Source organism: Chiloscyllium plagiosum, unplaced genomic scaffold (genome assembly GCF_037043375.1).
Source record: "Chiloscyllium plagiosum isolate Xiang-an unplaced genomic scaffold, Cpla_swu_hap1 HiC_scaffold_28, whole genome shotgun sequence".
Classification (NCBI taxonomy): domain Eukaryota; kingdom Metazoa; phylum Chordata; class Chondrichthyes; order Orectolobiformes; family Hemiscylliidae; genus Chiloscyllium; species Chiloscyllium plagiosum.
In genome coordinates, this window is record NW_028270166.1 from 50904153 (window position 1) to 50927639 (window position 23487).

Consider the following 23487-nt stretch of genomic DNA (forward strand, 5'->3'; position numbering starts at 1 on the left):
CATCATTGGTTTAAGATAAGGTCTCTTGACAGTGAGCAGGAATAACTGCTTGAGGAGCTGGCAGCACTCTACATTCACATGATGATCAAACATTGCATATCCCCTCATGTTCCATTCTCATTCTGATATGCAGGCACTCATTCCTGATGAAGAGCTTATGCTCGAAACGTCGACTCTCCTGCTCCTTGGCTGGTGCCTGACCTGCTGTGCTTTCCCAGCGCCACATTTTTCAGCTCCTGTTTTGATCATGTCAAACCACTCCTCATCCTCACTGCCCAACCTTAAAAAAGTATCATAAAGAGCTAGATATCAGAGTGTGCTAAAGGACAGATGTGTTTGCAAAATCTTTTCCTGGAAATTATCAGTGCTTTACATAAAGTACAAATATTTTTCTAAGGCAGGAGTGAATGTTAAGAGTTTTATTTGGCCAGATTTTGAACATCAGGAGGAAGGCACCCTAATGAACAGCAACCAATGAATCTGGCTCAGCCACAGGGCAAGAGCTCAACTGATTGAATTACATTCCTTCACATATCTATAAGGTACAGCTGACAGTCCAATGATGTTATAGAATGGCATCAACTTTGGTCAGACTCCCAACAATAGAAGGTACATCAATCAGCTCCTTTATAAAATTTCTGTGGCATCCCAGAAATTCAACTATCACCACTTCCCTCCCTCTGCCCATGAGTTTCCTTTCAGTCATACTCAAAAACAAATTCAAAACTAATTCAATGTTGGCTATGTTTGGAAGGGATTATGTGTTTAAAACAAAAAAATCTATACCCAGCATTTATGCAAGGATCAGCAAGCTGGTTAGCTTTAGATCTGAATGTTGTGATACATTACTGCAGGAAGACATACAAAAATTAGAGAGAAATAAAGCAATTCTGCCACAGAATAGTTGACTCCCCACTCAAAGTCACATGATCAGCTATTGTTTTTTTCACAGCATTGCAAACTGTTCTAAAGTTAGAGAATATGTAACCACAAGAATCAGGTCAACAGAAACATTATATTTACTAACTGTTAAACTGTCTAATGAGAGATTAATCTGCAACGGCTCAGGTCTCTTCCTCACAGACCAACTGATACAGACAGCAAATCCATTTTAATTTACTGCAGATAAATGAGTTCAGAAAACAAACAGAAATCCCAATAAAAAGATGCCCAAAAGCTTTCTTCATCTCATTTCGTCCAGCTGACTTTGGGAATATCATAATGTTCTGTGAGCGTATCCAGATGTCGGTTAAACTCCTGCAAGAAAAGCAAAGTGACAAGTGAGTGTTTTGGATAACAAAACAAACTAACTGGTGCCCAGAGGAGCCACTCAGAGTCTGGCTGTGCTGGGGTATGACGTGGAGATTCAGGGACAGTGGATGGCAGTGCTGGTGGAGGGGATGCTAAAGGGAGTAAATCTGGAATATACAAGAGTCTTCAAAAGGGCACCCCTGCTTCTGGACAGAGCCAGACTCTCAATCAACCCATGACTCGGAACTGTGCTGGTTTTGACCAGCTTTTTGGACTCATGCAGGCAGTAGATGCCAAGCAGACTCACCCTCACATCCCATCCAGACCCAAAACCCAAGAGTCATAGAGTTGTAGAGATCATCATAGAATCCCTATAGTGTGAAAACAGGCCCTTCGGCCCAACAAGTCCACACCGACCCTCTGAAGAGTAACATACCCAGACCGATTCCCCTATATTTTACCCCTGACTAATGCACCCAACCTACAAAATCCCTGAACACTGTGGACAATTTAGCATGGCACATCTTTGGACAGCGTGGAAACAGACCCTTCAATCCAATTCATCCATGCGGACTGATGTCCTAAATTAATCGAGTTCCATTTTCCAGCATTTGCCCCATATCCCTCTGAACCCTTCCTATTCATATACCCATCCAGATGCCTTTTAAATATTGTAATTGTACTAGCCTCCACCACTTCCTCTGGCAGCTCATTGAAGATCAAACTGCAACACACACTCCTCTTCATCCAAAACACTATGTTCTCTCCTCATCCTTAACAATACAACAGAAATGCAGTGCATGTGCACAGATACCATCAAGACAACTCTGCACTGAGCTAATTGCCATCCGCAAACTACTTACTCAAAGATTAAAATGGAAAGCAAAAGCTCAAAACAATCAGTTGTCGTAAAGGACAATTGTTCAAAGTGATGCTCAGCTGAAATTTCCTTTTAGGCAAAAGGGAAGGTACAATTTGGGATGGAGCTGAAGAAAAATTTTACTTGGTTTTTTCAAAAATAAAATACCAGCAGCCATTCTCTTGGCTAATGTTTTGGCATTTACGGTGCAGATACAATGTGCAAAAATGCCTCCTTCTGCGTTGTTAACACTCCTGGGAGTCTGTGATTCTACTTAAACTAGTTTCAACAACTGCCTCAAAATTTGTCACCAAGTCAACTGACTATCCTTGAGATGCATTGGCCTTTCTTTCACTGTTATTGGGTCAAAACCCTGGAGAACCATCCCTAACAGCATTATGCGATTAGCTTCACCCCACACACTGACAGTTCCAGATAGAAGCCAATCAAGCACTTTGCAGGGACAATTAAGAATGGGTGACCTCATCACCAACTCCCATATCTCAAGAATGAAATCTTCAAACACTAGTTAATTCAAAATTCTGCATTTGCCTTCAAATAAACTACTTTTATTTACAGGAGCAGGAGAGACGACATTTCGGGCAAAGGCCCTTCATCAGGAATTCAAACCATCAATTCTCCTGCTCCTCGGATGCTGCCTGACCCGCTGTGCATTTACACCCCACACTCTCTACTCTGATCTCCAGCATCTGCAGTCCTCACCTTCGCCTACTTTTAATTACAGTCATTTTAAAATGACAGGAACAGTTGCGTTAACCAGCATGTTCAGCAAGTGGCTGGTTATGGTTAACTAGTTAAGATTGTTAGTTAGTGTGAAGCTGCTCTTCTATTTCCAAGTTGTTGAGGGGTGGGGAGGGACTGTAGGGGATTACTATAAAACCAGAAGTAAACAAACCATTGTAACTGAACACCAACCTAAATGGAAACTTTAACTTGTTTAGAGTGAAAATCAGCTCTACTCTGAATAGATTTAACTGTACAGCGATTGAATATATTTTCATCAATAAATTATAAAATGCATGTTATATCAGGACAGCATGCCCAGGGATGAGAAACTTCCACTGAAAATGGATACTGCACACTAGAGATTTGAGTCTTTATTATGTACCTCCAGATCAACTTTAGAAAATAACAAAATCCAAATGTCAATTTCACTGACAAGTGTTCCAAGCAGTAACCTGGGGGCAACTGAGTTTCCAGATGGCTTTTTACTAAAAGGGGAGAATAAAATTGAAGTTGGAAGGAATTGGGAGACGTTGGAAATTTCTGTTAAGCATTCATTCTGGTCAGTACGATGTAGGATAACACAGAGTTTACTGTAGATTCTCAGATATTAGTTAGACTAAAATACAATAACCTCATATCAAACGCCTGATGTTGGGAGACATACTCAAGCATTCATAGACCAACCTCGAGACCTCCCCATTCACAGGTACTCAAAATCACAGGAGATGGTTTCAGGTGATGAATACTTTAATAAAGTCAGAAGTCACACGACACCAGGTAATAGTCCAACAGGTTTATTTGAAATCACAAGCTCCTTCGTCACCTGACCATGCACAAAATGTTAAATCCTCTTGAACTTCTCTGACAAACATGTATGTCTCATCAGTTTAAGAACAGGTTCTAAATAATCCAGATTGTTATTTATTTCCCCGCTCCAGAGACTGCACAACAGAGGGAGAAGTCACAGCAGATGGTCATACATTACATGAAGCAGCAGGTCATTTCCTTTTAGTTTCTTAGGGACTGTCTGTTAAATACAGCTGAGTGTTTGGTTTAGCCACATGTGCAAGGGAAATGTCAGATGATGTAGAACAGCTCAGAAGTGTACTGTCACAGCCACACCACAGCATGGGGCTCTAACTACCAACTGTACCAGCCTTATTCCAACTCTTTCCAGCGATACAGCGCCATGCAGGGGTAGAAAACAGACACTACAACAATTGCAGAGAACCCCATAACATCATGGTCATAGAGATGTACAGCACAGAAACAGATCCTTCAGTCCAACCCGTCCACGCCGACCAGATATCCCAACCCAATCTAGTCCCACCTGCCAGCACCCGGCCCATATCCCTCCAAGCCCTTCCCATTCATATACCCATCCAGATGCCTTTTAAAAGTTGCAATTGTACCAGCCTCCACCACATCCTCTGGCAGCTCATTCCATACACCTACCACCCTCTGCGTGAAAAAGTTGCCCCTTAGGTCTCTTTTATATCTTTCTCCTCTCGCCCTAAACCTATGCCCCCTAGTTCTGGGCTCCCCGACCCCAGGGAAAAGACTTGTCTATTTATCCTATCCATGCCCCTCATGATTTTGTAAACCTCTATAAGGTCACCCCTCAGCCTCCGACGCTTCAGGGAAAACAGCCCCAGCCTGTTCAGCCTCTCCCTGTAGCTCAAATCCTCCAACCCTGGCAACATCCTTGTAAATCTTTTCTGAACCCTTTCAAGTTTCACAACATCTTTCTGATAGGAAGGAGACCAGAATTGCACGCAATATTCCAACAGTAGCCTAACCAATGTCCTGTACAGCCGCAACATGACCGCCCAACTCCTGTACTCAATACTCTGACCAATAAAGGATCTGATAGGAGATTACACAGTGTCTACAAGACAGATCTAAGTAGACAAACAGGAGGCTGGAGAAGGCAGCATCAGGAGGTGAAGTCAACAGTTTGCATTTAACCCTTCTTCAGGACTGAATATGGGGGCAGAGGGAGCGACAGATAAGGGAGGGCGGTGGGGGAGCAGAATGGTGAGGTAGTGATAGGTGACCACAAATGGTGGGTATGAGGAAGGACACGAAGGGAAAGTATAAAATTAAAGAACTCAAAGAATGTTAGAAATAAAGCAAAAGGAAAAAGTATTAAGAAAGACAACTTCGCTGGGAAAAGCAAGAAGTCCAGCTCTGTACAAGAACAAATTTAGGCAGCTATGAAACTTAACAATTAGTCATTAAGGAGGAGCAAAAGCCTTTGACAGATCACTTCAAGTACATACAAGGAATGACAATAGGGGTTTGACCAATCATGTGTGTTGTGGTGGAAAACAATGAGGAATGCGTTTAAGACATAAAAAAAGTCAGTGATCAGATTTAAGCAAGGACATGAGGTAATGAGTATGTGACCAAACCTTAGAGGGTATTAACACATAATGTCATCACCCAAGTCAGTACAAGGGCAGTTTCGTCATCGCTATTCTAGTAATGTAATCAAAAGACTAACAGGTTCATCACAGCAGGAATGTGGGGAGGACATTGTGTTCGTCAGCATGAGTTTGATTGACATGTTTAGTGGACAAAAATCATATAAATACAAAAGATTGAGTGCGCCATTTTTGGAATAGTCTCAGAGAGCACGAGGTTGGTAAGTGCTGGTACCGCTACTCTGCTGAGGTTTTAGAACCTCTACTTCGACTAGGGCTTAGTGTATTGATAATCTGTAACCGTGACACTGTAGTAAATGTTTAAATAAATGTGCTAAACCTTCAATGGACTGATTGTAAGAATTTTATTTCTGGCAATTGAACGATCTCAGGGAAAGAACCAGAGAAGGTTGAGTAGACTCCAGTAGGATGTCCTCCCTTACCCATTGAAGTTCTCGGGGAGGCTTCGACAGGCATGACCTGGTTGGTTGATGGGAGGGATGAATCTGGTTGGTAGCTGGAAGGGAAGGGTCGGTCAGAAGATGGAAGGGAGGTGGCGGGGGTGGAAAGAGAGCCAGGGGATGGGTGGGAAGGTTATTTGAAATTGGAGAATTCAATATTGAGACCTCCAGGCTGTAGGCTGCCCAGGCAGAAAACAAGGTGTTGTTCCTCCAATTTGTGGTCTGATTCACAGTGGCAATGGAGGAAGCCAAGGATGGATATGTCAGATAGGAGTGGGAAGGGGAATTGAAATGGGCGATGACCGGGAGATCAGGTGGCCCTTTCAGGCCAGATGAAGATGCTTGGCAAAACAGACACCTAAAGAAGGGCTTATGCCCGAAACGTCGATTCTCCTGTTCCCTGGATGCTGCCTGACCTGTTGCGCTTTTCCAGCAACACATTTTCAGCAAAACAGACACCTAGTCTACATTGGGTCTCACCGATGTGGAGAAGACAACATTAGGAACACCGGAAGCAGTAGACTAGGTTGGAGGAGATGCAGATCTCACCTGGAAGGACTGTTTGGAGCCCTGCATGGACGGGAGGACAGACCTAGGCCAATTGGATCAACTGGTTTCTGATCTATACATGTTTTTTCCCTGTCACCTTCACCTCACCTCATCCTATCAGCCTCTTCTCTTCAACATCATCACCCCCATCCTCCAAATTTATTTCCTTGTTATACAGATTTCTGAGGTTTCTTTGCAGCAGTAATGTCTGGAATTGGAAGTCAATCTGTCAGCACGCTGATTGGTGTGTGGTACCTCTGTGCAACTGCAATTCAGAGGGAATGCTGCTCCTATTTTTTCTCCCTTGTGCTTGTCGAGAGGCAACATAAATGTATGTATGCTCTTCCAGCTCAGCTGTTCCTGCAGCAGCACGTTACACATTCTCACCATTCTCTGGGTGAAGAACCTTTCTTGAATTTACTTGTTAGTCACTAAGGTAAATTATAGGACTTTGAACTACCAAACAATACATGGCTTGGAAAGGGTGGACGCTAGGAAATTGTTTCCGTTAGGCGAGGAGACTAGGACCCGTGGACACAGCCTTAGAATTAGAGGGGGTAAATTCAGAACAGAAATGCGGAGACATTTCTTCAGCCAGAGTGTGGTGGGCCTGTGGAATTCATTGCCGCAGAGTGCAGTGGAGGCCGGGACGCTAAATGTCTTCAAGGCAGAGATTGATAAATTCTTGATATCACAAGGAATTAAGGGCTACGGGGAGAATGCGGGTAAGTGGAGTTGAAATGCCCATCAGCCATGATTGAATGGCGGAGTGGACTCGATGAGCCGAATGGCCTTACTTCCACTCCTATGTTTTATGGTCTTAATTGGAAGCATTCTCAGTTCATCTTATCAAACAGAAACACAATGCTAGATATCCTTTGGCTCCCTCAAGCCATTCACTAACACTTGCTGTTAACCCTTCATTTACCAATATTCCCTTTGTATTCAAAAAGTCAATATTGGTCTTGAATGTTTTCTTTGATTAATATTGCCTTTAGTAAGTATACCAAAACTGTATACAGGTCCAGTCTAATCAAAAGGAGAAAGTGAGGACTGCAGATGCTGGAGAGCTGAGCTGAAAATGTGTTGCTGGAAAAGCGCAGCAGGTCAGGCAGCATCCAAGGAGCAGGAGAATAGACATTTCGGACATAAGCCCTTCTTCAGGAAGGGCTGAAGAAGGGCTCATGCCCGAAACGTCGATTCTCCTGCTCCTTGGATGCTGCCTGACCTGCTGCGCTTTTCCAGCAACACATTGTCAGCCCCAGTCTAATCAAAGACCTACATAACCTTAGCAAGACCCCTTTACTCTTGTATTTGACAACATCTTGAAAGAACAAAGAAAATTTACAGCCCAGGAACAGGCCCTTCGGCCCTCCAAGTCTGAGCTGATCCAAATCCACTGTCTAAACCTATTGCCCAATTCCTAAGCATTTGTATCTCTCTGCTCCCCACCTACTCATGCATCTGTCCAAACGCATCATAAATGAATCTACTGTGCCTGCCTCTACTAACTCTGCTGGCAATGCATTCCAGCACCTACCACCCTCTGTATAATGTACTTTCCGCCTGTATCCCCTTAAACTTTTCACCTGTCACCTTGAACACATGACCGCGTTATTGAATCCCTCACCCTGGGAAAAAGCTTATCTCTGTTTACCCTGTCTATACCCTTCATGATTTTGTAAACCACGATCAGGTCCCCCGCCATAACCTTTTTTCTAATGAAAACAAACCCAACCTACTCAACCTCTCTTCATAACTAGCACCTTCCATACCAAACAACATTCTCGTAAACCTTCTCTGCACCCTCTCCAAAGTGTCCACATCTTTTTGGTAATGTGGCGACCAGAACCATACGAGTATTCTAAATGTGGCCGAACCAAATGTGCACAATTTTATCATGACCTGCCAGCTCTTACACTCAATACCTTGTCCGATGAAGGCAAGCATACTATATGCCTTCTTGACCACTCTATCCACCTGTGCAGCCACTTCAGGGTACAATGGACCTGAAATCCCAGATCTCTCTGCTCTTCAACTTTTCCCAAGGCTCTTCCATTTACAGTATAGTTTGCTCTAGAATTAGACTTCCCAAAATGCATCACCTCACATTTGCCTGGAAAACATTAAAACATTAAAATGTCTCAAGGTGCTTCATAGGATTATTAAAATACAAATCTGGCACCAAGCCACATGAGGAAGAATTAGGGCAGATGATCTCAGTCAACAGGTAGGTTTCAAGGAGGGCCTAAAAAGGAGGAAAGAGAAGTGGAGAGGTTTATGGAAACCGTTCCAGAACTTCATCCGTTGATAACCGAATGCACAGCCTGTTTTGGTGCAACATTTGAAGCCGTCGATGCTTGAGAAACCAGAATGAATACATTACAGTTGATTCTGGGGATGGAGGAGTTAAATATTGACAGCATCAACCCCATAGTAGGATTTGAAAACACAAATCAGAATTTTAAGACTTGGGTGTTGTTTAACTTGGAGTCAATACAAGTCACCCACAGGAGCTTGCATACCATTTCAACTCAAAAGCAAACATCGTGGATGCTGGAGATCGGAAATGAAATCAGCACAGGCTGGAAATACACATCAGATCAGGCAGCACTCATGAAAAAAAGTTGATAACAGGCCAATAACTGATTGGTGATAGAGACCACAGGATCAGCATTTTTACTGATAAAATGAGTGCAAATCCCCAAATCCAAGGAACAATTTCCTTACCTGCTGAGTTTGGGTGATTAGTCTCTAAGCGGTGACACTCCCCAGTGATATGTATTGTTTGTGTTTCTCCACATATCAATAAGACATTTGTACAGTGGCCCCAGTGCTGGAGCTTTGCTACACTGAGACCCTGAGGCCCTAGGCCAAGTAAAACCTCATTGGGCATTTTGCCAACCGGCACCTCAAAATTCGCCTTCATTAAACCTGGTATGAAAATGAAGAAGCAGGTTGCTATTATATTTAAGCTTCAACATTAAGAAGGGTGAGACAGATGGAAATGAGGTGGAAAAGGTTCGCACTTAGTGGAATCACTACATGGGAAAGTTCTCATGGAAAGCGAATGAGCTGGTTGGGTTTGTGGCCCAGAAAGGGTCAGCAATAAATATTTCACTGAGCCATACACAGGATGCCAACAGAGAGACAGAAAGAAGTTGATGTGTTGGGCTATTAACCTGTGCTATTACTTATGGTGATTTGTTTGTCTCTACACATAGATCCCCCTTTGCTGCTTTATTTCAGTTCGATTTTTTTCGCAGCAATAGGAATTCCATATCCTTATAAAAATGCATCAGCTCACACACTATTCAGAAATTGATTTAACAAATGTATGCCCGTTCTACAGGTTTATTAATGTAGTTGTGTAATTTGTCAGTCTTCCTTGGTATTAATCACAAGCCAAATTTAGCACCTAGATATTTTGAAAATGCACTCTATTCCCTAATCCAAATCATTCGTATAAATGGTAGAGAGTCATCCCAGAATCTGTGGAATACTACTTTGCAGATACCTCTCACTTTACTACTGTTTTATATCCAGACTGCTGTCCATTCTGCTACATACACAATAAGTCACAGCAATTACAGGTCATGAGTTTACTGTATGATACCTTACCGAAAAATTAAAGAACACAGCCGCTACATCACATTTGTCTCTTATTTCCGTTCTTTCTTTATAAAATTCACAAAGCTTGGTCATTCATGTCCTTGCCTTTTGCAATCCACATGAACTATTGTTTAATAATTTAAGTTTCTCGGTGTTTTTCTATTTAATCTTTGGGTAAGGTTCCATTATCCTTCCCACCACCAGCATTAAGCACATCAGTCTGCAGTTCCCTGGACTTGTTCTACCTTCTAGGGTTGCACAGTGACTCAAGTTAGCACTGATGCCTCACAGCATCAGGAACTGGGTCCCATTCCACCCTCAGGCAAATGTCTGCGTGGAGTTTGCACATTCGGTCTGTGACAGCCTGGGTCTCCACCAGGTGCTCTGGTTTCCTCCCACTGTCCAAAGATGTTAGCTGGATTGGTCAAGTAAACTGGCCATGCTAAGTTGCTCATAGTATCCAGGGATGTGCATGGCTGGGTGGATTAGCCATGGGAAAAATAGGATTTAGGGTAGGGGTAGGGGGTAGGGGAAGTTGGGGGCGTGGTGGTGGGAGGGGTCGGTCTAGGTGAGATGCTCCTCAGAGGGTTGGGGTGGACACATTGTGCCAAATGGCCTGCTTCCGCACTATAGGAATTCCGTGATTCTGATTAAATGCAGGAATCAAATTATCTGTTTGTCGGTCCTCTGGGTGGCATTATTCCCTTTTATAATTAATTAGTGTAGATAAACATAAAACAGTATCCCCATTATCTCTTCCCTAACTACTTTTAATATGTTGCCTGGACGTAATATATCTGGATCCTTGCTTAAATTTGATCCATTTCTCATTTATCTTACACGCGTCTACTTCGATCTCGTCTTCAACAGCAGATCCATTATGTTAGTCTTCCCGGTAAATAGTAAGGCAATGCAGTTCACTCAATATCTGTGAGTTTTCCACATGTTTCTTGACGGTCAGACTCTAATCCTGACTTTTCATTAGGCAACGTGCTTGGAGAATATTTTTACACATCTTTATTTTTCTCATTTGAAGAAGTGTCTTTAATACATCCTCCTAAAGCTCTCCTGTCAATTTATTTCCCACTTTATTGTTTTGTCATTCCTTCCAAACTAGCATTTTGCAATCTATTACTTTGGTCTTGGTCCAATTTATGTCCAATTTTGGTCTCAAATAGTATGTATTTTAACGCTGGTAACACTATTACCTTGATGTTCTCCTATTCTTACTTGTATTACTTTGGCTGTTTCATTTTCCATTTCAAAACTTAGAAATGGCTTCTCTTTTGGAGATTTTTAGGCGAAACAAAAATTGACTATTTGTAAGCATTCTGCAAAAATCTCGAAGGTAATATGAATTTCAGTATTTGAAATATCAATAAAACATTTACATTAAAAAAACCTTAACATCTTACCTCCACACTCTGTTTGTGAGTTTTTGATGCTTTCTTCAGAATCCTTTCAATTTGCTGCGAAAAATACAAAAGCAGGAAATGAGTGAACAGGACTGTACTCATTGAGCTAAGCAACCAAACTGCCTTCAGTAAGGAGAGCAAATCTATAGACAGACCGGTCTAATCAAAGACCTACTGTAACTTTAGCAAGACCCCTTTATCCTCATATTTGTACAAAGTCATACAGCACAGAAACAGACCCTTCAGTCCAAGCAGTCGATGCTCAGCATATTCCCAAACTAAATAACATTTTTAACATGTCTTAAGGTGTTTCATGGGGTATATAGGATTAGGCCTTTGTTCTCAGGTGTTTAATAGACAGTGGCGATCTACTTGAAACATACAAAATTCTTAGACGTTGAGAAAATGTTTCCCTGGCTGGGAATCTAGAACAGAGGGTCATAGTCAGTGACTGAAGGGCTGATTATTTTGCAATTTCTTCACTTGGACGATTGTGAATCTTTGGAATTCTCTATCTCAGTTAACTATGAATGTTCACTCTTTGAATATATTCATGTCTGCAGCTGACAACTCCTCTTGTATCAAAATAAAACTAAGGAGTAAAGAGATGGTGTGGGAGGGTGGAGTTGAAACAGAAGATCAGCCATGATGCTAAGATACAAAGCATTGAATATGACCATGGCTGATCTGGCCTCAAAACCGCTTCCTATCCAGCTTTGATGACATTTGATTCTCCCATGCGTCAAGAATCTCTGTTCTAAAATATTCAATGACCCAGTTGTAATGCTGTCTGGGGAAGTGAGTCCCAAAGAGCTCGTGAGTTCATGAGCTTCCAAGAGGAAAAAAAAAACCCTTTATCAGATCTTAAATTGCAGGTCCCTCATTTTATTTGTGTCATAGTTCCAGTCTCTCCCAAAAGGGAAACATCTTCTCAACATCCACCTGTAAAATCCATTTCAAATTGTCGATGATGCAGTAAGATCATTGCCCATCTTCTCTCAAAGAGTGAATGCTCTCATTACAGGTGGCAGAGAGAAAGGACAGGATGCGGTAGGAAGACAGAAAGTATTTTAGAGGACAACAGAAGACAATGAAACTGCAGATATGGTGTTTGCACTTTGCCCATCATCGTTCTGCCATCTAATGTTTTCTTGTTCCCCGTTAAACATTTTATATGTGAGCACACGCGCAAGGCAGAAGGAAAGGGACTGTTTTCCTCCTTTTCAAATGTCATTCATCCATATTTACTCCTGTTATAACTGAGGATTTACACATGAAATATTCACAGATGCTAGCTGGTCTTTTGAGCATATCCAATTTTTTTCTAGTTTTGTTTCACAGTTCCAAGATCTCCTGAATTGTCCTCCCTTTTAGGGAGTCCCAAGCTGCCCAGGACCTTCGTGGTCGATGGACATGATTTCGGTGCTTGCCACGTTTTGTTCAAAAGACGACAGCTAGCATGTTCTTTTTGTAGAATCGAGTCTGGTTATGTCCTCAGATCACAAACATGCTCGGTACCAGGTTCGTTAAGATCACAGGCAACATTACATTCCCTTTCAGGTTTTATCTTTTGACAATTTATAGTAGGTCTAGCAAATGCTGCATTTGAACCAAGACTTTTACATTTTAAAAACTGCTCAGAAAAGCCCAGAAAATATGATTGCCTGGGGTTCTCACATCTGCTTTTGTGGATTGAAATCACTCTAAGGAACATTTCAAATGAATGTGAATCAATGCCCTTTCCTTAATCAATTCAGAAGGGATTTTATCAAAACTAGGAGCAGGCGTAGGCCATTCTACTCTTTGAGCCTGCTCTGCTATTCAATATGATCATGGCTGAGTGTCTATCTCAAGACCATATTCCCACTTTGCTCTCCAACACCCCTTGTTAAAATAAGTAGCAAGGACTTTAATGAATGCACTCCATGAGTTGGTCTTTTTGTGGGAGCAAATTCCACAGGGTCACTACCCTCTGAGTAAATGAGTAGGAAGGGTTTGGAGGAATGTGGGCCGGGTGCTGGCAGATAATGACTAGATAGGGTTGGGATATTTGGTCGGCATTTAAGAGTTGGACCGAAGGGTCTGCTTACATGCTGTACATCTCTATGACTCTATAAAGAGATATTTCCTCATCTTAGTCCTACATGGTCTACCCCATATTCTGAAATTGTGATCCAGTTCTAACCGGGGAAAAAAAAATTCTCTGCATCTAGTCTAGCCCTTATTCAAATTGTATATGTTTTAATCAGATCTCCCTTTCCTCCTGAACCAGTATTAGCCTTGTGCCATGCTCCTTGTATGGCAGACCCACCTGTCAAATCAACTGGGTCATTAAAAATAAAGACAGTCTCATACTCACACAGCATTAAACAACAACACGGTATTTTAGAAGCAACACACACGACCCTACATTTGGAAAGGACTGTGAATTTGTAAAAGCAAAATCCTGCGAATGCCGGAAATCTGAAACAACACAGACAATGCTGGCGAAACACAGCATGTTTGGCATCAACTTTGGATACAGAAACAGAGTTAACATTTGAAGACCAGTATGCCTTGGCTTTGAAGAAGAGTCATAATGGATTAAAGAAGTTTTCTCTTTATAGATGCTGCCAGACTCACATGATCAGGGGGCCAGTACTGCTAACCAACAATGTGGAATATTATCCAAGTATGGCCAATTACTATCCTATTACTCTACTCTTGATTACCAGCAAAGTAATGAAGAAAGTCATCAACAGTGCTATTTAAAGGAATAACCAGCCCATTGATACTTAGTTAGTGTTCTGCCGTGGTCATTTGGTTCCTGACATCCTTACAGTCTTGGTCCAGATGTAGGCAAAAGAATTGTGCTTTCTAGGTGAGGCTAGCGTGCTAGTGACGTGAAGCGAAAGACAGCTTTTGACCAAATAGGGTGACGTTAAGAGCTCTAACCAAAGTCAATGCGAATCAGGGAGCAAACCCTCCACTGGGTACTGTCATATTTTGCATAAGGAAAGATAGCTGTAGTTGTTGGAGATTAGTAACTCAACTCCAGGATATCATTCCAGGATTTCCCTTGGGTAAACCTTTTTTAAAAATCTACCCATTTCGAGATGTTATAATTCACCTCTGACACAGGGACCTGAACCATGGCCTCCTGGCTCAGAGGTAGGGACAAGAGCTCTTTGTTGGTTGGACCAAGGATACTACCTTATCTTCTGCTGCTTTATCAATGATCGTCCCTCCATCATGAGGTTAGAGGTGGTGAAACATCCATATCCGTACAGTTCGCAGCTACAAAGGGAGATCAAAAGCTAGGAATCTTGCAACGTGTAATTCATTTCTTGTTCTCTCAGGCACCACGTACAAGATGCACTGCAGTAAACCTACCTAGGCTCATCTGACAGCATAGTCCAAACCCACAACCTCTATCACTTAGAAGGACAGAGGTAACAGCTACAGGGCTCCACCACCTGCAAGTTCACACTTCATCTCTGATTTGAAAATACATTGCTGTTCTGTCACTGTTACTTATGACTCTATAATTCCTTTTCTAACAGGACTCTCATGTCCCTACACCCCAATGTCTGCAGCAGTTCAACCAGGCAGCTCACCACCACCCTCTCCAGGACAATTAGTGGCAGTTATTAAATGCTGACATACCGGAAACAGCCATTTCCCATGAATGATTTTTTTAAAAAGGTCCATGCTGCTGTTCACTTTTGATATCACCTAGCAATTTCAAGTGAAGGTGCCAACAGAAGAAACTCCCTCACCACCTGAGATCCCATCACCAAGAATCAATGACAATGAACCTCCCAGTCTGCTAAGATCCTCACTTCACCGTTAAACAATTCACTTCAATCAAGAAAGTGATTCAGGAGATAGAGATCATAAACCATAGACAGAGCTAACCATAACTTGGAACACCTTTCACAAAGGTTACAAATACAGTGTGTGTGATATCATGTTTTGAGTAAGTGAGAATAAATAATGCTTTATGTTAAACACTGGAAACTTCATTGTTGAAATTACAGATACTTAATTCAGTTTCCACACTTTGCAGATAGGAAAACACAACCCTTACATACAAAACAGACAGAACACCAGCAGGAAATGGGACCACACAAGAAATGACAAGCACCAACTGCAGCAGCTTTAAACACAAACTAGATCAGTCACTTTGTTAGGGTAAGGAACAAAGTGGCAGTGGAGATAGGGGTCAGGTGCAGCCAGCAGGCTGAAGGCCTCACAGTACTCTCTCGGAGTTCGAACCAACGGAGGGATCAGCAGTCACCTGCAGTTCTGGCTTATCTTTTAAATTAGTTTACTAGCTGCTTCTAGCTTTTTCTGTTAATTTCAGATTGCATCAGTTTGCAGCTTCCTCCTTCTGAACATGTTTCCCTTTCTGTGACAGAGCACTGCTCCAGTTTCTCTTTTCCACATTTGTGTCTTTCCATTTTAGGGGTACAAAAGCAGAATGGTTCTGCAATTAGGCAAGGAATCCAGAGACTTGGACCAACAAAGCTTGGTGCTCACATTCTCTCACTTCAGCTGGGACTTTTAAATCCATCTAATTAAAGTCAGTGAATCAAAGTTAAATTCAGTTTATTCATCTTGGTGGGATGCTCTTTGGACGGAGTGGTGTGGACTCGATGGACTGAGTAGCCTGCTTCCACACTGTACGGATTTCTATGAAATAAATAAATCTGGGATGAATAAAGCCAGAATCTGAAATTACTGAACTATCATCAAAGTCCCAAGTTCACTAGTGTCTTCACAGGAAGGGAACCTGCCTCTCGAATCTGGTCTGGCCAGCATGTCATTCCAGACCAACTTTAATATGATTGGTTCTGAACTGCCCTCAAAAGTATCCAAATAAGCCATTCAGTTCAAGGAAATTAAGAATGCTGACCATACCAGCAACATCCACATCCTGAAATAAAATGATTCTTTCAGGAAACAAGTTGACGCAATTGACATGGCCACTTTTTTTCATGCATGTTCAACCCAATGACCTCCCTTGCCCCACTGGGTTTCCTCCTTCTTCTGTTCTACTGCCACTGTTTTTTATTCTCGCAAATGGCTCAGAACTGAAACACTAATGTTGTACAGACACACAATGAAGAGCTGTGAACTGTCAATAAATTTCCCTTGACTTGTCAGGTGCAACAACTCACCCGCTTCTCCTGCATCTTATCAAACGCCTTCTGCGCTGGAGTTCTTTTATCCACAGCCACTCGCTTATGTTCTCCTGCCTCCTCTCTCACCATGTGCTGTTTCTGATTTGAGATGATCTGTTGCAGCATTTTTTTACTTTCTTTACTCTTCTTTTTCTTCCTGTTATTAAAAAAAACACACGCAAAGAATCCAGATTTTTCGCACTTGTCTTGAAAATTGAGGATTATGAGGGAAACAAGGTGCACAGATTAGTAGAAAGGGAAGTGATATTACAATGAAATAGGAGCGGTAGATGGATAGAGGGCAGGGTTGGGGGAAGAGAGAGAGGGGAAGGAGCTCTGACTTCAAACAGCAAAGGTCTTTTTCCGAGGGTAGGGGGGTCCAAAGCTAAAGAGCATAGATTTAAAATGACGGGGAAACATTTAAAAAGGATCCAAGGGGTAACCTATTCATGCAAAGGGTGGTGGATGTACAGAATGAGCTGACAGAGGACATGGTGGAAGCTGGTACAATTACAACATTTAAAAGGCAGCTGGAGGGTACATGAATCGGAGGGATATGCGCCAAATGCTGACCAATAGGACTGGATTAATTTAGTTCATCTGGCATAGTTTTCCTCCAAGTGCATCAGTTTCCTCCCACAGTCGAAAGATGTGCAAGTTAAGTGCATTGGCCATGCTGAATTGCCTACAGTGTTCAGGGATGTGTAGGTTAGGTGCATTAGCCAAGGGAAATGTAAGGTTACAGGGATCGAGTAGGGGGATGGGTCTGGTTGGGATGCTGGTCAGAGGGCTGATGTGGACTTGTTGGGCTGAATGGCCTGTTTCAACACTGTGGGGATCTTTGATTCTATGATGGTTGGGATAGACAAGGTGGACCAAAGGGTCTGTTTCCATGTTGTACAACTCTTATGGCTTCAGGTGAAGCTCCAGAAACAAATCCTCTACTGGGTCCTCTACTTTTTGTCATTTACATAAATGATTCAGACTATGACTCTATAAGAGGTACAGTTAGTAAGTTTGCAGATGACACCAAAACTGGAGGTGTAGTGGACAGCAATGAGGGTTACCTCAGATTACAGCAGGATCTGGACCAGATGGGCCAATGGGCTGAGAAGTGCAGATGGAGTTTAATTCAGATAAGTGCGAGGTGCTGCATTTTGGGAAAGCAAATCTTAGCAGGACTTATACACTTAATGATAAGGTCCTAGGGAGTGTTGCTGAACAAAGAGACCTTGGAGTGCAGGTTCATAGCTCCTCGAAAGTGGAATCACAGGTAGATAGGATAGTGAAGACGACGTTTGGTATGCTTTCCTTTATTGGTCAGAGTATTGAGTACAGGAGTTGGTAGGTCATGTTGCTGCTGTACAGGACATTGGTTAGGCCACTGTTGGAATATTGTGTGCCATTCTGGAAAGATGTTGTGAAACTTGAAAAGGTTCAGAAAAGATTTACAAGGATGTGGCCAAGGTTGGAGGATTTGAGCTATAAAGAGAGGCTGAACAGGCTGGGGCTGTTTTCCCTGAAGCGTCGGAGGCTGAGGGGTGACCTTATAGAGGTTTACAAAATTATGAGGGGCATGGATAGGATAAATAGAAAAAGTCTTTTCCCTGGGATCAGGGAGTCCAGAACTAGAGGGCATAGGTTTAAGGTGAGAGGGGAAAAATATAAAAGAGACCTAAGGGGGCAACGTTTTCATGCAGAGGATGGTACGTGTATGGAATGAGCTGCCAGAGGAAATGGTGGAGGCTGGTACAATTGCAACATTTAAGAGGCATTTGGATGGGCACATGAATAGGAAGGGTTTGGAGGGATATGGACCAGGTGCTAGTAGGTGGGACTAGATTGAGTTGGCATGGACGGGTTGGACCGAAGAGTCTGTTTCTGTGCGGTACATCTCTATGACTCTATGGAAAACAATGAGGGCTAAAACATAACATTTAAAGAAAAGAGCAGAAGGATAGACAAACATGCATTTGAATTAGGAGCTGCAGTATGTCATTTAGCCCTCGAGTTTACTCGACCATCCAATAAAATCAACTCCACATTCCCACCTACCCCCAAAACCTTGCCTCCCTTGTTAGTCAGAAACCTAACTATACCTTAAAAATACTCAACCAATTTGCCAATTTGCAATCATTCTCTGGGAAAAATTGTTCCAAAGATTTATGGTGTCAAAGGGAAAAAATGACCTTTAAAAAAAATTAACCAATTTTCCTCATCAACCTGTTCAGAGACGCTATAACACATCTGTGGAGCAGGTGGGACTTGAACCCAGGCCTCCTGGTTCAGGGATAGGGACTCTACCTCAGTGCCACAGGAAGGGCCCCTCATCTCCATCTTAAATATCTTCAGCCCCAGGATACGATTCCAATCTGAGCAGGTTTCCTGTGGACACAGTAAATCTGAACATGTACTTTTAGGAAGACTGCATTAACTGTTTACAAGGTTTCTTAGCAGCATTCCAGCTCGCAATTCAAGGTCTAGATGCAGTAAACGGACTAACCCCAAATCTGGCTTTCTATCTGCCAAGTATTTGTAAAATCTCAATTAAACTGGTATAGATGTACAAAACAGAACAAAAATAGAGGACAAAGTATTATGGGTCACATTATCCTGTCAAAATGCCAGGGTTAATACTGTCCTCTGTAAATAATGCACACGTGTTACCAGAGCAGAGGACAGCTAAAGCAAACAGTTAACACAACTCTCAAAAGTTGCAACACACTGTGTTTTGATTGGCAAAATTGAATCTCTAATCTCTGATGATCGCCTTTTACATTTTTCCAATCTATTCCTTTCCCTCCTCTCTCAATCTTATTGTTTATTTGTTTGCATTAGTTTCTTTCTGCATCTCATTTAACAACAATTTCACCCCTTGAGAATTTTTCCTTCTGAATGTTAGTTCCTCAAAAGTCCAATCTGATTGGTTAAGATATATATAGATGTTTGCTGTATTTACTCAAGATGCCCTGCTTGGCTTCTGAAACATTAAAGCTCCCTCTTTCTGCAAAAAAAAAGAAAATCTAAATGTACAAAGGCATGTCTCATGATCTATGCCATGAGATGTCAAACCCAGCAACAGTTCTGTTTTATTTATTTATGTCCAGGTCCAGGGAATGTGAGAAACTATTAAACATTTGTGTTTGTATGAACAGCAATGAATTTTATATCAGTACAGATAACAATCTCATGAAACGTATTGCTTTTTCTGGGGTTCACACTGAATTCTTCATTCAACAATTCTGATTACAGCTTAATGACTTCACTCTGTTCTTCCCTGCAATAGTTGCTGCAAATCCCCAGAAGTTACTATTTTAATTTCAGATTAACAAGTATCCGTCTCATCCAAGTCACAAAGCTTTGGGTGAGAGGGAGTCAGCATCCGTTTGGATAAAAACATTGGTTCAAGACAACAAATTGTGTAAAATGATTATATTTCATTTACAAGGATGATAGTGGTGTTTAGGGTCAGTTAAAGTGATGTTGGTTCTGGTATACACAAACGACATGGATATTGGAAAATAGGCAGTGTCTGAAATCTGGGCTGAACAAAAACAATGGTGCCTGAAACCAGGACTTCTATTTTAAAAACAATGTGCTACAACTATGTTGTAATTCTGTAAACTAATTAACTTGCCTGGATAATTTGAACACTGCATTGGTGTAGTTTGGCTCTAGATCACTAACGAGATGTGTTATTTATGTGCTGCCCTATATTTGGAGGTGAGAAAACCAGTAAGACAATCTCAAACACTTCCACCAGGATACAGACAGGTGAGAAGACTGGACAGATGATTACCAGATGGAGTTTTAGGAGAACAAAATATCCAGCAAAGTGTTTTGGCAGAATACAATCTACAAAGGAAACATTGATTTAACAGAAGTGTGTAAAGGCAAGACAGATTAGGACTTTAAAAATGCATTAAACCACATTGCAAGTACTTTTAAAAACTTTTGGATTAAATAAATACAGCTGTCCCTCCGACAACACAGCACTCCCTCAGCACTGACCCTCCGACAATGAGGCGCTCCCTCATACTGACCCTCCGACAGTGTGGCACTCCCTCAGCATTGACCCTCCAACAGTGCGGCACCACCTCGGCACTGACCCACCAACAGTGCGGCGCTCTCTCAGCACTGATCCTCTGACAGTGCGGCACTCCCTCAGCACTGACCCTCCGACAGTGTGACACACCCTCAGCATTGACCCTCCGACAGTGCTGCACTCCCTCAGTATTGACCACCCGAAGGTGCCCACTCCCTCAGCGCTGACCTTCCGACAGTGCGGCACGCCCTCAGTATGGACCCTCTGACAGTGCAGCACTCCCTCAGTATGGACCCTCTGACAGTGCGGCACTCCCTCAGCACTGACTCTCCGACAGTGCGGCACATCCTGAGCGCTGACTCTCCGACAACGTGACACTTCCTCAGCACTGACCCTCCGACAGTGTGGCACTCCCTCAGCACTGACCCACCGACAGTGCTGCACTCCCTCAGTACTGACCTTCCGACTGTGCCCACTCCCTCAGCGCTGACCCTCTGACAGTGCGGCACCACCTCGGCAATGACCCTCCGACAGTGTGACACTCCCTCAGCGCTGACCCTCCAACAGTGCTGCACTCCCTCAGTGCTGACCTGCCAACAGTGCCCACGCCCTCAGCGGTGACCTACCGACAAAGAGGCGCTACCTCATACTGACCCTCCCACAGTGCGGCATGCCCTCAGCACTGACCCTCCGACAATGGGACACTCCCTCAGCACTGACCCACCGACAGTGCGGCACTCCCTCAGTACTGATTCTCTAACAGTGCGGCACTCCCTCAGCACTGCCCCTCCAACAGTGCGGCACTCCCTCAGTACTAACCCTCCGACAGTGCGGCACTCCCTCAGCACTGACCCATTGATAGTGCGGCACTCCCTCAGCATTGACCCTCCGACAATGTGATACTACCTCAGCACTGATCCACCGATAGTGCGGCACTTCCTCAGCACTGATCCTCTGACAGTGCGGCACTGCCTCAGCACTGACCCTCTAACAGAGAGACACTCCCTCAGCACTGACCCTCCGACAGTGCGGCACTCCCTCAGCACTGACCCTCCGACAGTGCGGCACTCCCTCAGCACTGACCCTCCGACAGTGCGGCACTCCCTCAGCACTGACCCTCCGACAGTGCGGCACTCCCTCAGCACTGACCCTCCGACAGTGCGGCACTCCCTCAGCACTGACCCTCCGACAGTGCGGCACTCCCTCAGCACTGACCCTCCGACAGTGCGGCACTCCCTCAGCACTGACCCTCCGACAGTGCGGCACTCCCTCAGCACTGACCCTCCGACAGTGCGGCACTCCCTCAGCACTGACCCTCCGACAGTGCGGCACTCCCTCAACACTGACCCTCCGACAGTGCGGCACTCCCTCAGCACTGACCCTCCGACAGTGCGGCACTCCCTCAACACTGACCCTCCGACAGTGCGGCACTCCCTCAGCACTGACCCTCCGACAGTGCGGCACTCCCTCAGCACTGACCCTCCGACAGTGCGGCACTCCCTCAGCACTGACCCTCCGACAGTGCGGCACTCCCTCAGCACTGACCCTCCGACAGTGCGGCACTCCCTCAGCACTGACCCTCCGACAGTGCCCGCTCCCTCAGGATATTTTTCAGGATCTAACAATGTCCCACCGGCTGATGATGGAAGGGCAGGTCCTGGGGCTGAGCAATTTCTTCGAGACCGAGGCCTTTCCTGTGAAATTCCCGGGAGGCTGGCGCTGGGCCCCGAGCCCCGGGATGGCGCTGGGCCCCGGGCCCCGGGACGGAGTTGGGCCCCGGGCCCCGGGACGGAGTTGGGCCCCGGGCCCCGGGACGGAGTTGGGCCCCGGGCCCCGGGACGGAGTTGGGCCCCGGGCCCCGGGACGGAGTTGGGCCCCGGGACGGAGTTGGGCCTCGGGCCCCGGGACGGAGTTGGCCCTCGGGACGGAGTTGGGCCTCGGGACGGAGTTGGGCCTCGGGACGGAGTTGGGCCTCGGGACGGAGTTGGGCCTCGGGCCCCGGGACGGAGTTGGGCCCCGAGCCCCGGGACGGAGTTGGGCCTCGGGCCCCGGGATGGAGTTGGGCCCCGAGCCCCGGGATGGAGTTGGGCCCCGGGCCGCCCTGCCGCTCCCTCCGCCCGCGGTCTCACCTTTTGACGCCCAGGTCGGAGACTCCTTTGAGCTTGAGCGCGCCGCCCTGCACCGCCCGGTACTCGGCCATCGGCCTCCCGCAACCCGACAGACAGAGAGAGAGAGAGAGAGACTGACCACCGGCACACACCGTCAGGGAGAGGGCGGGGGGCGGAGGCCCAACACACCCTCCTCACCCGGGGAGGGACACACACACACACACCGGGGGGGGGTGGGGATAAAGACAACAATAAGGAGGGAGAGAGAGAAACACACAGTTAGGGAGATAATCACCCTGAGAGAGAAAAAGAAAAATGCTCCAGAAAGATAAATACACAGACAGAGAGTGTACCCTCAGGGTATCTACCTTTAGACTGTGAGAATTCTCTCAGAGAGAGAGAGAAATAATAAACAGCTCCTCTTCTTAGAGCCATAGAATTCTACAGCAAGGAGACAGGCTCGAACTGGTCCATGCCGAACAAACTGTCCATCCACACTAACACCATTTCCCAGCACTTCACCCATATCCTTCCAAACCTTGACTATCCATGCATTTGTCCAAATGCCTTTTAAATGTTTTTGATGTACCTGCCTCAACCACTTCCATTGGAAGCTTATACATACCACTGACTATGTGAAAATGTTGCCCCTCAGGTTCCCTTTAATTCTTTTGCCTCTAATTTTAACCTGATACCTGCTAGCGCTTGATTCCCCCCATCCATACCTTTCATGATCTTATACACCTCTATAAGATTCCCGCACCCCCCCTTCAATCGCCTACACTCTAAGAAAAAGTCCTTGCTTGTCCAACTTCTTCCTATAACTCAGATACTTGAGTCCTGGCAACA

The 23487-nt window shown here is 44.4% G+C and overlaps 1 protein-coding gene across 1 annotated transcript; it reads right to left on the reverse strand.

Annotated features, from left to right (window-relative positions):
• Positions 1-404: 404 nt before the first annotated feature.
• fam32a (family with sequence similarity 32 member A) lies at positions 405-22817 on the reverse strand. Its single transcript, XM_087976205.1, has 4 exons — positions 22660-22817; positions 16483-16642; positions 11321-11374; positions 405-1257 (listed from the first exon to the last, which is right to left on the reverse strand). Exons 1-4 carry the CDS (start codon positions 22728-22730, stop codon positions 1189-1191), a joined length of 354 nt encoding a protein of 117 aa, XP_087832331.1. The 5' UTR covers positions 22731-22817; the 3' UTR covers positions 405-1188.
• Positions 22818-23487: the final 670 nt, after the last annotated feature.